The 13186-nt window shown below is 48.1% G+C and overlaps 5 protein-coding genes across 5 annotated transcripts; all 5 read right to left on the reverse strand.

The window, feature by feature from the left end:
• Positions 1-1403: 1403 nt before the first annotated feature.
• Pmar_PMAR019836 (hypothetical protein) lies at positions 1404-2518 on the reverse strand (the record flags this gene model as incomplete). The annotated part of the gene is made up of 2 exons (XM_002786112.1): positions 1404-1506; positions 1557-2518. 2 exons carry the CDS (start codon positions 2516-2518, stop codon positions 1404-1406), a joined length of 1065 nt encoding a protein of 354 aa, XP_002786158.1.
• Positions 2519-4030: 1512 nt separating this feature from the next.
• Positions 4031-4526, reverse strand: Pmar_PMAR019837 (conserved hypothetical protein; the record flags this gene model as incomplete). Its single annotated transcript, XM_002786113.1, has 3 exons — positions 4031-4120; positions 4169-4232; positions 4437-4526. Coding segments are annotated over 3 exons (244 nt in total), but the record flags the coding sequence as incomplete, so codon positions are not given.
• Positions 4527-4694: 168 nt separating this feature from the next.
• Pmar_PMAR019838 (hypothetical protein) lies at positions 4695-4921 on the reverse strand (the record flags this gene model as incomplete). The annotated part of the gene is made up of 2 exons (XM_002786114.1): positions 4695-4791; positions 4841-4921. Coding segments are annotated over 2 exons (178 nt in total), but the record flags the coding sequence as incomplete, so codon positions are not given.
• Positions 4922-5332: 411 nt separating this feature from the next.
• Pmar_PMAR019839 (hypothetical protein) lies at positions 5333-5650 on the reverse strand (the record flags this gene model as incomplete). Its single annotated transcript, XM_002786115.1, has 2 exons — positions 5333-5466; positions 5547-5650. Coding segments are annotated over 2 exons (238 nt in total), but the record flags the coding sequence as incomplete, so codon positions are not given.
• A 3643-nt stretch (positions 5651-9293) lies between these two features.
• On the reverse strand, positions 9294-12961 carry Pmar_PMAR019840 (conserved hypothetical protein; the record flags this gene model as incomplete). Its single annotated transcript, XM_002786116.1, has 16 exons — positions 9294-9461; positions 9733-9767; positions 9812-9918; positions 9975-10048; positions 10096-10202; positions 10246-10366; positions 10559-10627; positions 10674-10695; positions 10878-11017; positions 11095-11220; positions 11394-11504; positions 11547-11624; positions 12508-12651; positions 12717-12741; positions 12788-12852; positions 12899-12961. 16 exons carry the CDS (start codon positions 12959-12961, stop codon positions 9294-9296), a joined length of 1455 nt encoding a protein of 484 aa, XP_002786162.1.
• Between the last annotated feature and the right edge of the window lie 225 nt (positions 12962-13186).

The raw sequence follows: 13186 nt of genomic DNA on the forward strand, positions 1-13186 counted from the left end.
TGCTCTTTCCCCCAGCAGTCATGAGATGCCGCTTCAGTCGCCCTGAGTGAGATTCCCCGGTGCAACATAGGTAATCCCGAGAGAAAAACGAGTATAAATTCGGGAAACACAAGCATAGAAATACCCTTGACGGTCCCGAGATCCAGTCTCTCCTTGTGAGCAGCTTCAACATTCGACACTGGTTGAATCCTATATGTCCCTGCTCCAGATAGAGGCTGCGTAGCTAAGAAAGCAAGGCACTTCAAGTGTGAAAGAATCCCCGTCATTGAATACCGTACCATCGAGAGCGATACCACAATTGGGAATCATTGCATGCCTACTCTGGACCTGTTGCTGAGCTGTCAACCGTGGACCCTGAGTATTGCGAAGGTTCAAACACAGCGGAGAGCGTGAATGTGACCTTCTGCTTTTGGATGGCTCAAGAAGCCTGTCGCATATCCTCTGCAGTGGCTTTGATGTACCTCAAAGCAGGGAGCTATGTCGTCAAGTCCATACACAGTCGAATCTATACCTCGATTATCGAGGCTCGATATATTCCCACGAGTTTCATTCCCTTGACTCTGAATCAGTTTGAGCCAATGCTGTATCAGCTGCTCCTCGAACACCTGAGAAATGACGAAGTTGAAGCATTATCTTCCCAAGTGGTCGCATGAACTCACAGTATTTTCAGTGGTCTCGTCTTTATGATAGTACATATCTTTCACTGCCCAGCCACGTACTTTAGTACGACAACTCTCTGGATCGTAGAGTGCGTTAGCACCTTTTCGATCGAATCCTGAGATCACACATCACGTTTCCTGAAACACCTGATAGGCTGAAATTGTTAAAATTTATCGGAATTCCCGCAAACGGAGAAAATCATCACGAACGAGTTCAGTAACTCGCAATGTCAAGAGCGATAGTACTTCCTGCGGGCTATGGGACGAGGAGTTGACGGTAGCCTCTGGAGAGGAGTCCTTCTCCATAGGTAACAGCAGAGCCTTGTCTTGATACTGTTGACGATTGTCCAATGATGCTGCGCTTGTCCGTGCCTCCGGATATGATGTTCACTCGGAAGAAAAATATTTGACACTGGAGAACCGCAGGATATCCCACCAACTCAAACACGAGGCAAGAGAATGAAAGCGATTGGACGCTCGCCAATATCTAGATTAGCTGATGGATAATTGAATTCCGCTTGATGATAATATAACTTGCAACACCCAACGAATGCCAAGTATACAGTATGATACTACCGTAAAACCGAGGCCAATAGTGCTACAACCATTGAATAAACTTGTGCGACAAGTAAACCATCCCTCAGAAACCAGACCTTAAACTGAGACTGGGGCCACCAATTGATTCTACGCGCGAGAAACAACAAACGGATCACCGAAAATATCTAAGTGGCCATCCAGATGCCATTACGGGAACACAACTGGTGGAGGCTCTCGACAATCACAATCACGTTTGTTCCAGAAAGCACTTCCATAGGAACCGTAGAGCTCTTCGCCAGGATGTATATACCTGATAACCAAACCTACATGAAAGATACCCCCGAGACTGCCCTACACTACCTTGTAGCTTTAACGACCAGCATTTTCACACCCGTAGCAGTGACAGATGTTGCGATTGGAGAGGCAGGAATCCTCTTGCAGTTCCTAGTTGATCTCGGCTCTACGACTGATACCTCAATTGGGCAGAATTCAACATTGTTGAAGGCTGAGCCGGAGCCACCCATATTGATTAGCTGACCAACATACATCCCCTTCATTAGACAAGTAAAGAGACCATCGACATATATGAGCTTATGCATGAGCGGTATACAATGAGAGGATAGTGCTCCACCGAAATTATCCTTCATCCAATGCCTCTGTGCCTCGGAGAATAAGTGCCCCGAATAAAGAGTGATTACTTCGTTCTTGTGGAAGCTCTTCATCGCGAAGACCCCTCTACCGCCGCCGAATATTCGGGACCATCTCACCGTCAACGCCTCGTTGTCTCCGAGTGCATAAGCTTTCTGTAGGAGTGATTCGAGAGAACAAGTACGGCCACTGAGAATCAGTCTGGCATCATCATCTTCCGTAGAGCAGCAGTCTTTCCACGGTTGTGAGAAGTAGTTAGGTAACATGGTTTCAGAAACGTCATCGGCGTCATCCGTATATCGACAATAGGGGAGCTTATACTGCGCGAACCACTGTTCCTGTTCGGGATGAGGCATGAGACCACATAGTCTAGCTTTGTCCGGATGTACGAAGTACATATCTTGACTACCCACTACATCTCTGTCCTTCTTATGCCTTCCGTGTGTGCATGTTAGCTGCAGTTCAGCAGCAGTTGGAGCACACTCAGTTATCTCTGCTAGACTCCGTGATTCCCCATCGACCCACCCAACGAAAAACCGCATATCCCATCGTATCTTATCATCCCTTGTCGCCTCAGACTTGACAATAATCTTCCTGGCGAGATACTGCTCAGCTACATCCCTCAAAGCTTGGGAGTCAGCTGAGCTCGAGGTCTCTCCCTGGAAGTCTGGCATGGTCAGAGGACAACCCAACTCGGAAGTCGATGTCGTTGATTCAGTAGCGTCTTCCCGAGGAGGGATCGCCGGTGGCTCCTCGATAGAGCGCTTACGCTTCGGCGGCCTCCCTCGACGTCGACGTACGATAATCTCGGTTCCACTCAGAGAGGACGGCGGTGGGGGTTCAGACATGTGAGAAATACAAAGCTCACAAAATGCTGGATGAGCCCGGCTCACTGATCATCAACGCTGAGTACTCGACATATTCGAAAGTTACAAGAGACTATTTTCATGGAGTCATGGAGCGGTATCCCTAGCAACCCATTAACTTGCATGCGCCATGGCTCACCACCTTTGCCGCGATGAGATAGGTCCCGGAAGAAGATAGGATTCATCAAGAACTTGAGTCTGTGAGTGGTTACCATCACTTGATTACACACTCCCATCGCTTGAATATCCAAGAGGTAATATTTGCCCCGATGGCAAGAATGAATATACCAGACCTTGCGGGGAAAGGTCGGATCATACAGAATTCTAGCTCACCAATAAAGCTTTGTATAGTCAATCAATACTAGCTGAGAGTCGGAAACAACTATAACCCTCTGAGCCAGATACCCCTTTTTGAGTTCATCGTACTTCTGTTCGAATAATAAAGGAGTACTACCTGTAGCCATACTCCCCAATATCGATTCAGAACAATGGGTACTTCGGAGAGCAAATTGAATTCCGTAACTGAGGCACGTAATAAATAAGGCAGCGCTTGAGCCGATAGTCTTCAGCGCGGCCGCTCAACGACGTACAGGCAGAGTTACATAATAGGAAAAGGCAGTTCCACCCTGGCGGGATGAACAGACGAGATTTCGTAGCCTACCCGAGCATCACCTTAACAATGGCTTCATCCGCCGGAGCTGTATTACGCAAGGATTCATGCCAGGTGCGATTGAAGGAACAAAAAACTGCCGCATCCCCCCATACTCCGAGAAAGTAAGCACCCCGAGAAACGCAGTCAGGGTATCGCAATGATCATCGAGATAACTTACATTTCATATCATGGCTCTCACTCAAGTCTCAGTGCATGTGTATTCTACACCTGACTCGTGGTTGCCAACAAGCTCGTGTGGGTCTCCGACGTACTGATGTATCGCACCTGATGACATAGCTCTCAAAAATACAAATCAATACACTACAGAGACTACATGGTAATCCTTGACAACATACAGCGGAGCTGGAGACCAGATGATGGATTTCTCTTCCGAGGTAGCAGTTCGCGAATTCGAGTTCTGCACCGCTACTGGCGGTGCAAAGCCAAGCTGCCCGTACCTGTATCCAATCAGTTAACTGCTCAACACTTGTGCATAAGTTACGAGTTATGTCCACAGAAGAAGGTTTCTCCGGAGGCATCCAAGAAGATGGAGTGCATGGCTGCAGCTGCACACATGACTATGCTTCTCCCATCCTATCCCACGGTTTTATACAAAGATGGGAAACCCACAATGTCTGCCCCACTACCTTGTCGCTGAGAGATGCCACAATTGATGGGCTACAACGAATCACGTCACGACCTTGATTGTTCCGGCCAATTCCAAGCTGGCCTACAGCATTTGATCCAAAAGATACTACCTGCCGACCAATAGAAGCAGCTAAGGCGGGAGTGTTGATGCTTACGACACGTCCCCAAGATATCGCCATGATACTGTGCTCTCCCCCCGCAGCTATTGATGCCACGTAATACCTGCTCCAGCGCTAACACAGAGCGCCATAAGCCCATGATCACTTGCTAGCTGAGTCCGCCCCCTCAAACTTTGAACCTACAATCAATATGAACTGTCATGATCATTCGGCCAACATGACCAACTCAACTCCTACCTACTGGGTGTTTCCTGAACCTGATAAGATTTGAAAAGCTCCGCTAGATTTCCCATCGCGTGTTTATTACCTCTGGATGTCCCCCACCTCCTTGGGTACAAATTGATCCTGTACGCTACCTATACCCAGCTGCCCACAGGAGTTGCTTCCCCAAGCATAGCTGAGAGAATAGTCATCACTGCGAGACCGGACAGTGTGTCGGCATTACACCTTCTCCTCTAATGTTACAGGATCGAAAGTACTAGCCATCGAATGAGCCTCTCCGCAAATGAGAAGTCTGACCTAGTGCTCACTCAGCCTACGCCCTTGGCGTTCCGCGCGACTGTACTCACTGCCGAGAGATCCTCCACTAATATCGGGGTTGCCGTATGTTTGCAAGTAGGCACGCCTAACTGCCCTTGCGTATTGCCACCACAAGCCCATACCTATTCAGCCCGAGATCTGCCAAGTACCACCCCACACATCACAGCATACGATTCCAACGCTGCTCAGCAACAGAGAGTGCCTGGAGCCGCAGCCAATTTGAACGATGGGGTGTGACGTGGTGAAGCGTATCTGCCCCCATGATAAAGCAGTCTTCCGAAAGAGTACGACCATCTCACAATAGAAGGTGTCTGGTTTGTCAGTGCCTCATATCCCAAACCCATTGCACCATCAGTCTGAGTACCACAACTATAAACATGACCTAAGAGTGCGACAATGTCTACGAAGGCAAAATGGCCACTGATCCTACCGCTGGAGGACAGCATCAGGGTATGAGTTTGACCGATGGAACTCGTAGACGACGATGCAACTTGTACGACGTGAACCCTAGATCAAACTCCGCATTGTCCCGAATCCACCAGGTACAATATTACTCCCTCATTATCTTAACCAATTCTGGCGTTTCCTTCAATCTTACGCCCTTGACTCCACCTCTCTCAATTGCTCCAGCACTCATAAAATCTCCTGCGTCAGATTGTATACCTCGGGATGTGAAAGGGAGCCTCACACATAACATGACCAAGTGAACTACCAAGCTGGCCCCATCTATTGCTCCCCCATGCATATACCTTCCCTCGTGCAGTCGTAGCGAAATTGCAATCTCCACCAGCTTCAACCTAATCGACTACCATTACTGACTACTATTACTGACTCGTTCCTGCACTTGTATGCAATCTTTGCCGCGCAAAACATCAACAGTCATCACATGACTAGTATTCTGTCCATAGCGCGAGTGCACTCCCGCAGGCAACTTCATCGTCCCCAGCTGACCATACGTATTATCGCCAAAAGTGATGATAACTAGCATAACCACCGATCGATCAATAACATACACCCTTACCAGCACCACTATGAATGTCAGGTAGAATGCCCTGATCGATGCATTGAAGGCCTAGAGAAAACACACCACGACGAGTGGTAGTCATATGCACCTGTCCAAGAATAGGAACAATAGCCAAAAACCGAGGATCACATCCAGCTCAACATGATCGGGACTCCGTGATATCCTCTCCCCGTGTAATGAGGCTGTAACTGAGAAGTACGTCGACGACACGACTACCCTTGAGAGATATCGACCTGGACATAATTCTGATAGTGATCCTCCTCCTACGTCGGTGAGCGCTCTTATAGCACCGGAGGTAGTGGCTTGCAGCATGATCGACTTGGATAAAGATCGTGCTATCTGCGACATTCAAGGGACCATTGTGAACAAGCTCTCGAGTCGTCCTCACATTAACTTTTTCCTTCAAAGATCGGCGGGCGACCATGTTCCGATGCAAACTACGAATTCCACGCCTTTTGGAAGAATATCTATCAGGGAGCACAAGCTAGTTCGATGAAACTCAGACACACGAGTACATAGCGTGCGACTTTGCCATGAGAAGACGCCTGCCATGTCCATCCGCTGTTTTCACAGCATTATCAGCAATAGATAGTACCTGACCCAAGCGTCTCGATCTGTGACGCGCCCTCAGCCGTGATTTTCACAATGTCCCTTATATTGCAGAGCATTTCCATTTTATTCCGCATCCGCGCGAGGCGGCCAGACTGTTGTTGCTTCATTGCTTTGACGACCAGAGATACCTCGCGATGATTCCAATCAAAGACATGGCATGGCAGACGCGTACCGCAAGCTTCCACGCTGCGGAGGCTGATGGTCTTGGATCCCATACTTGATGGGCCAACTTTGCCCTAGCAGCTGCTCGAAGTATTTCCCGGATCTACAGTTTTTGTTCGGTTGTCTCTCATGAATCGCACCACTCACATTATTGCCGTGATGCACACTAGTCTCCAACAGTAGCATATGGTAATCATCAACACTCATTTTATGTAAGAACTCCAGCAATGCTCGCTTTTGCGGTTCTCTCAATGCCTGAACGAGTAAGGGCGGAAGTTGAACAGAACAAGCGGTGACACCGTACACTAGGTTGATGATACTTCAGCTCCTGAGTGACCTTAAGGAGGTATCTGCAGAAAGCTTCAGACTCTATGGCACACAGTCAAGAATCGTCATAGGAACGAACTACCGCTTCGAGAAAATTTTCCATGAAGTATGCCTGCAAAATAGAACAGTGATGATTCCCAATGTTGCCACTATCAGCTGGAACCTGAGTCAGAGTCCCACGCGATGTTTCACGCGACGACAAACATCTAATTTACTTCGTAATAGCAGTGTTGAGATATAGAGTATCTAGACATACTACTGGCGCTATCTCTAGAGCCTGTTTCATCATTAACGATTCCACTACAGCCAGGCTACCCACTGGTTTAACGCTCCACGTGTGGACTGAGGAGCCTTGGTCGAAGAGAGACCGTGCTGTCGACCATGGTGACAAAAGATACGATCCCCCGAAGATGAGCTGGGAGATCGATCGGTTACGTAGTTTCTAATATTGTCAGCTTCTCACACATAAGACAATGATAAAAGCAGTAGTGGGCCCAGACGGCGATACTGCTATAGAGTTTGCCACCCCTTCAATGGTTATTGTATCGATCTGATCTGCTGTTTCAGGTGGCATGAGCCCAAATCTGGAACATTCCATCTCCCAACAGCCAATACTATCAGTCGTACTACTTCAGTGTATCCCGCCGCATATGCTCGACGATCCAGCTCGTGATCGAAGACAACGGTAGGAGGTAAATGAAGTCCGACATCAGCTAACCCAATCAACGATGCCTGTATAGCCATGCTAAGAATCATGCATGAGGTACCAAAAGATCCTTCGTCCCTAGCGGTCCAACTCCATGCAAATCCACGTCAATCAGCCCAGAATCGAAGATGACCTTACTTGGAATGACATGAGCCGATCCCTAACAACCTACATCTAATCTGTATAGGATAGGACCCGGGAACTTGGAGAATCGATGTTTCCTCGGAGCTGAAGCGGTGATCCATAAACCTGAGTGATTACTACAGCGGAATCCGTGCGGATATCAGCAAGAGCAACTCTCGTCTGTCGGAGCTAGATCGGGCTCAGATGCTCCTTCCGAGGCTCTAGTGAAGCTCTGCTTAACAAAGGCACTCCTCAATGTGAGTAGCGCTCTACCGCCTACGAACCTGCAGCAACCTAACTCGCTATCTAAATACACATCTTAACATACATCACATGCGTGGTGCCGAAACCTCTGCTAGCTATGTTACTCGATTCCCCAGCGAAGTACATGATCTTGGAGCAACGAGCCTTGGGACTGTCCCGTTTATCTACAGCTCCTCACCGTTAGACCCACGAGCATCATGTAAAGTTTCGCAAGTGAAAATTGAGTTTCTCGTCGTACTGGGCCATCGACTAGAAGAGGATCTACGAGTTGTCCCTCATGAAAAGTCTGCACAAGCAATCAGCTACATATAAGAGCACTAAGCAGAGGATCAACGAACCACAGCACTACACAATCGGTCAATGTGAGGCCATCCTTCAGTGACAATAGAGACAATATCTGACTATTGAGCAAGGAAGCACCAGCAGCACCAAGATTACTACATGTGACGTCACCCCAGCTAATGCAATAGCTGGAAGATGAGAGAGAGGGCTAAATTGATTCACCTACGGCCAGATACCGCGGTACCATTTCCACGCTCGACCAAATCATCACCTTTTGGTCACGCCCGATATACAACCTTGCCACCATAGACGCTACTGCTAACCACGGCCAGATGGTCATAACATAGACGTAAGAAACCCACACATTCTTGTATCTGACCCAGAGCATCCGGCATCAACTACGCGAATTCATTCACATACACAAACCAACCCATCATCCACAGAATACCGAAAACACCCAGGAGAGCCGTGTTCGATACGAGTGCCGCCATTCGTGGACACGGTATTGCCATTAACAGTGAGCGCATCTGGCTTATTGATGATTGACCCGTAACACACCCGATTTGATGCTCACTGATACAGCAAAGGGTAATAGCGCGGATACCGCCAATAAAAGCATGAAATTGGTGATGCTCCAATACCTGAGTATTATCCTACAGTATGTGTTCCAGCCAATTCACGCTGGTACGTTTGAAGTGCCTTGGCGCAGCAAAGCAAAGTCCAAGGACTCGACACTAGATGCATGAAGTTCACCTAAACCACCACAGTGCAGGTGCTGATGACATCATCCAGTAATACAAAGTATTGCCGCTTTTCAAAGTCTGAGAGGCTCACAGAGAGCAACCCCGTCAGTATGGCTGTGAACCTACACCTTCGAAATCAGCCTGCTCGGCAGAAGGAGCACCAACCTTTGATAGACTTTCGATATAACGCTGGCAGTCCTGGTTCCAAAACTGGATAGACGTAAGACTTGATTTTCGGCGATCGCGACTTTCTCATCGCGATTGATAACGCCGGGAGCTCGACGCTGCATGGGATGGTGGAAAGCTTCGAGAAAATCCTTCCACATCAATCTTGGCTACCCAGGAAATACATTAGTCACAAATACGTAAAAGTGGCACCATTCAGTCCAGTGCATTAACATAGACCAGAATTTCTTTGTTCTCAGCAATCAAAACGATCCGCAAGAGATCATACAGATCATACAGATCATCAGCACAGTCTCGATCTTCGTTCACCCTAGATTCGACATCCATACACGCTTTCACGAAAGGAGGCAACAAACAACCTTCCTGATTACACTGACCTACCGACATTCCATTCACGCCCCTTTGCATTTATTGTATATAATTCAGTAGTCGTGGCAATTGCCAGAGGTGCGCAATCACATCAATCGAGCCAGAGAACACGCCACATCAACCATGTAAAACAAAATGCCCTAGCGAGTAGACCGGCTCCACCTGAACTCAACTCGTGAATAGGCAGCGAGTGTGAGAGAAACATGTTAGGGTGTCGCATGATGCCACATGATAAGACACATGAATAGAGTTCGAAAATCATCACGATGGCATGCTCAGTCTTCGCTGGATCGTTCGCGCCTGAGGACTCGGGCATATACTGGATCATACTACCAAACTTTTACTTTCCTCTTCGGCGGCCGCAGGGAGCTTCCAAGTACTTCCAGTTTGGAGTGCCGTATCAGGGGTCGAGGAATGCATGTGGCAGATCGATAGCAAAGTTTCCAGGATCCTAACAGAGAAGCCACTGAGCCGAGGAGCGAATGATATCCGATACCCGTAGGTGACAAAGGATCCTCGTTGTAATCAACGAGGACCTTAGCCGTGTCCCCCAACACGTCCTTCGTGAGTGATTCTGTTACCTGACTCAGTGCACTGGCTAATCCGCCAGACGCATTCTCCTCCTCACCTTAGTACTGTATTCCATAGCCGGTGATGAGTTTACCTCAATTAACCAAACACGAAGATCAGGCGTTGCGATAGGGCTACCTCGCTCAGTCCCCGGGTGCCACTGATCTGGGAGGACATCGTTCCAGATACGATTAGACCCGGATACTACTCTCATCTAGCACCGGATCATCGGATACCATGAAGTCATAGCCGAAGAGCTCACAGCTTCCTTTACGCTGCTCAATGTTGTCGAATACGCACCACAACGAAGAGATGATGATTTCTTCCATCTAAATTCGGGAGACATGATTGAGCGAGAAGTCCGGATTCTCATGCTAGACAAAGGACCTGCGGCTGCAGAAGATCCGACCATATGTCTCTACACGGCTCCGCTAAGCTCGGGTTAGTACCGCCACCGCACGTAACATCTACGCGCCTCTGATGAGTTTCATGAAAGAATGCGCCCTCACCTGTTACAAGACCATCCTTCTCTTGACTATGCTCCAGGCAGGTGCTTGCGAGCCAGGGCGTTGAATGAACCTGGTTCGGGCCTGGCAAGCAAGCATTCACAATAGCCAACTAACCGACAGTCCTCACAGTAGGTAGTATGAAGGTGTTGCTGAAAGTCATGTAGAAACCACATGAAGCCATCCGAGCCATGAATTTCATCTCTGGATCGATGAAACTCTGGGTGGTCCTTCACTATACTGTTGTTCACCATATGCACGAATTTATCATCCGATTGGAGAGTCATGTCGTATCTAAACTTTCCTTCCTCACAAGGTGTAAACTTACACTTACTTTTCGCTTGCAAAGCGTATGTATGGTCTCTGCCATATCCACACGGACAAAGGATTCCAATCAGTGACCAGTACCCACACTCGGATGTCGAATTTATAACCTCTGATGAGTAGCGGTCGTTCGATGTACTTCTGAACAATCTGGAAAAAAACTACTAATAACGTTAAAAATAATAGCCACTCGCGAGGTGGTTCTTCTGCGAAAGGACAATTCTCACCCACTGCTCCGTATCTCGTGTTGCTGCCGCATGGCTATCATCACTATACCCACATTTATTGAGTATTTCCTGGAGGCATCTCATCATTTGAATGCCTCTCCCTCTCGATTTTCCACCGGGCTTCATCTGCACTATACGATTTCAAACGATTTGCGGGTGACTCCTACTATCCAAGCATTATGAGGGCCATCAATGTGATCAGCCTGCACTGAAGTTGAGTACAACTGGGTAAGCACTCTGAGAGTGGGCCATGTTCGAATGTAAGGCATCAATGTCGGCGAGTAAGAGTACCGTTTGACCTCTGCAATAGTCCATCGTCCCAGAGGTTTCTCCATATAGTGATTAACATCTATGTATCGAGCACAGGATGCAACATCAGCGGAAAAACCACGAATATGAGAAGGTTCCACCTGAGAAGACTAACAACAGGCATAGCTGAATGATCATACCACGCCTTCTTGACCTTCCGTCTCCTCATTGCTCGACTCGGAGTCAAAACCGTGAACTTTTTGGTCGAATTGACATAGGAACTGTGACAAGGGTGTCTGTATAACACTGCGCTGCTAAGCTCAAGTTGATATTACTTCACCTTCGCCATCGTCTACACACTCCTGGGGGTCGTCCAGAGAAACATATCGCAGAAGCTCCCACTCCCCTCTACTGATATTGCCGTGTGCAAGAGATACCAATTCCGAGTCTATCACATCATCTATGTCGCGTTGTAGTTTATCGCATACCCTCAAGGCCACATCTACTACACGAGGGCCGTACCTCACCAGTACGTTCAGGCGAATGTGTCCAATCGATTACGAACTCACGTAAGACTGGGAGAGCCGGAGTAGCTCATAATACTGTGAATGAATTTCCGTAATATGCTCACACACTTTGTGAGCTTGTATTCCTGATTGTAAGGACATTAATTGTTCAATAAGATATTCCTAAGCCTACACCACTAGAGCTACCAATATGAACTCTCCAACGCCTTGCGAATCACCAAGATCATAAGCTCTGGGATAGTATTGGTTCATGTCGATTAAGTTGTACACAGAATACGAGTGGCGAAGATTGCTCGTCAGACCTGTCATAAAGTTTCGCTGTAACGCTTTGAATGCCGCGCACATCTCGTCACCCGTTTTCGTAGTGATCTCCCGATTCCTCCCGAAATGATTCACTATCTGACCATTCTTAAGAGCAAGATAGTCGATATCCTTGGCGTTGAGAGTCCACTTGAAATCAAAATTTGTACCTGTGTAGTTTCCCTGGTCTCTTCACTGTCTCAGTCTACTTTGCTGATTGGGATTCTCTATCCATCCCCGTCTCAGGAGTGCTTGTTTGAGATCATCATAACCTCCTTTGATGATGAAGACCTGGACTCATCACAACACGCGTGCGAGCCCCAACATTGTGACTCACGCGTCTGCGACCAGCTGCCGCTTCGGACTTCGCATGACGTGATACTAGAATGCTTCCACGATGTTCCTCACCAAACCTTGCACGACGACTTGAGGGTTGCCGAAATAGGGAGCCATACTCATCCTTTGCCTTGGTCCCTGACTCCTGAAAGAGCAGAGCCATCAATAGAGACTGCATACGTAGGCTCTCACAACTCCTTCCTTTCTAACCTTCTCGCCCATCTTCATCACCGTCCTGACGTACAACACCACTCGTTCCGTTGACAAGTAAGACCATCCACCTGCGGCTTCTCTCAGCCAGTTTCCTATATCGATCCATCCTCGACCTCTCATTGGCAAGTCGTATCTCGCATACAAACTATAGAGTGATGCATCATGGTGGCGAAACTCACCTCCTTACGGAGTTTGGCTGAAGCTATGGCGGCGGCTCCCGCAGAAAATTTCACTGGAGGCATCGATGCCGACCGATGGGAACGCTGGTTCCTGGAAGCATAGGACAGCAGTGAGCGGCAAGGATATCTCTCCAACATACCTCACCTATGGTCCGTTGATGGTATCAGGAATGCTGAATTCGGCGTAACCGTTTGTTGAGACGCAACTTTCCCCAACTCGACGCGTTCGCGATGATGCCGTTGGCGCGTCATTGGAACAACTTACAACATCACTCTCAGCAGTAATAA

Source organism: Perkinsus marinus (genome assembly GCF_000006405.1).
Source record: "Perkinsus marinus ATCC 50983 genomic scaffold scf_1104296931854, whole genome shotgun sequence".
Lineage (NCBI taxonomy): Eukaryota > Perkinsozoa > Perkinsida > Perkinsidae > Perkinsus > Perkinsus marinus.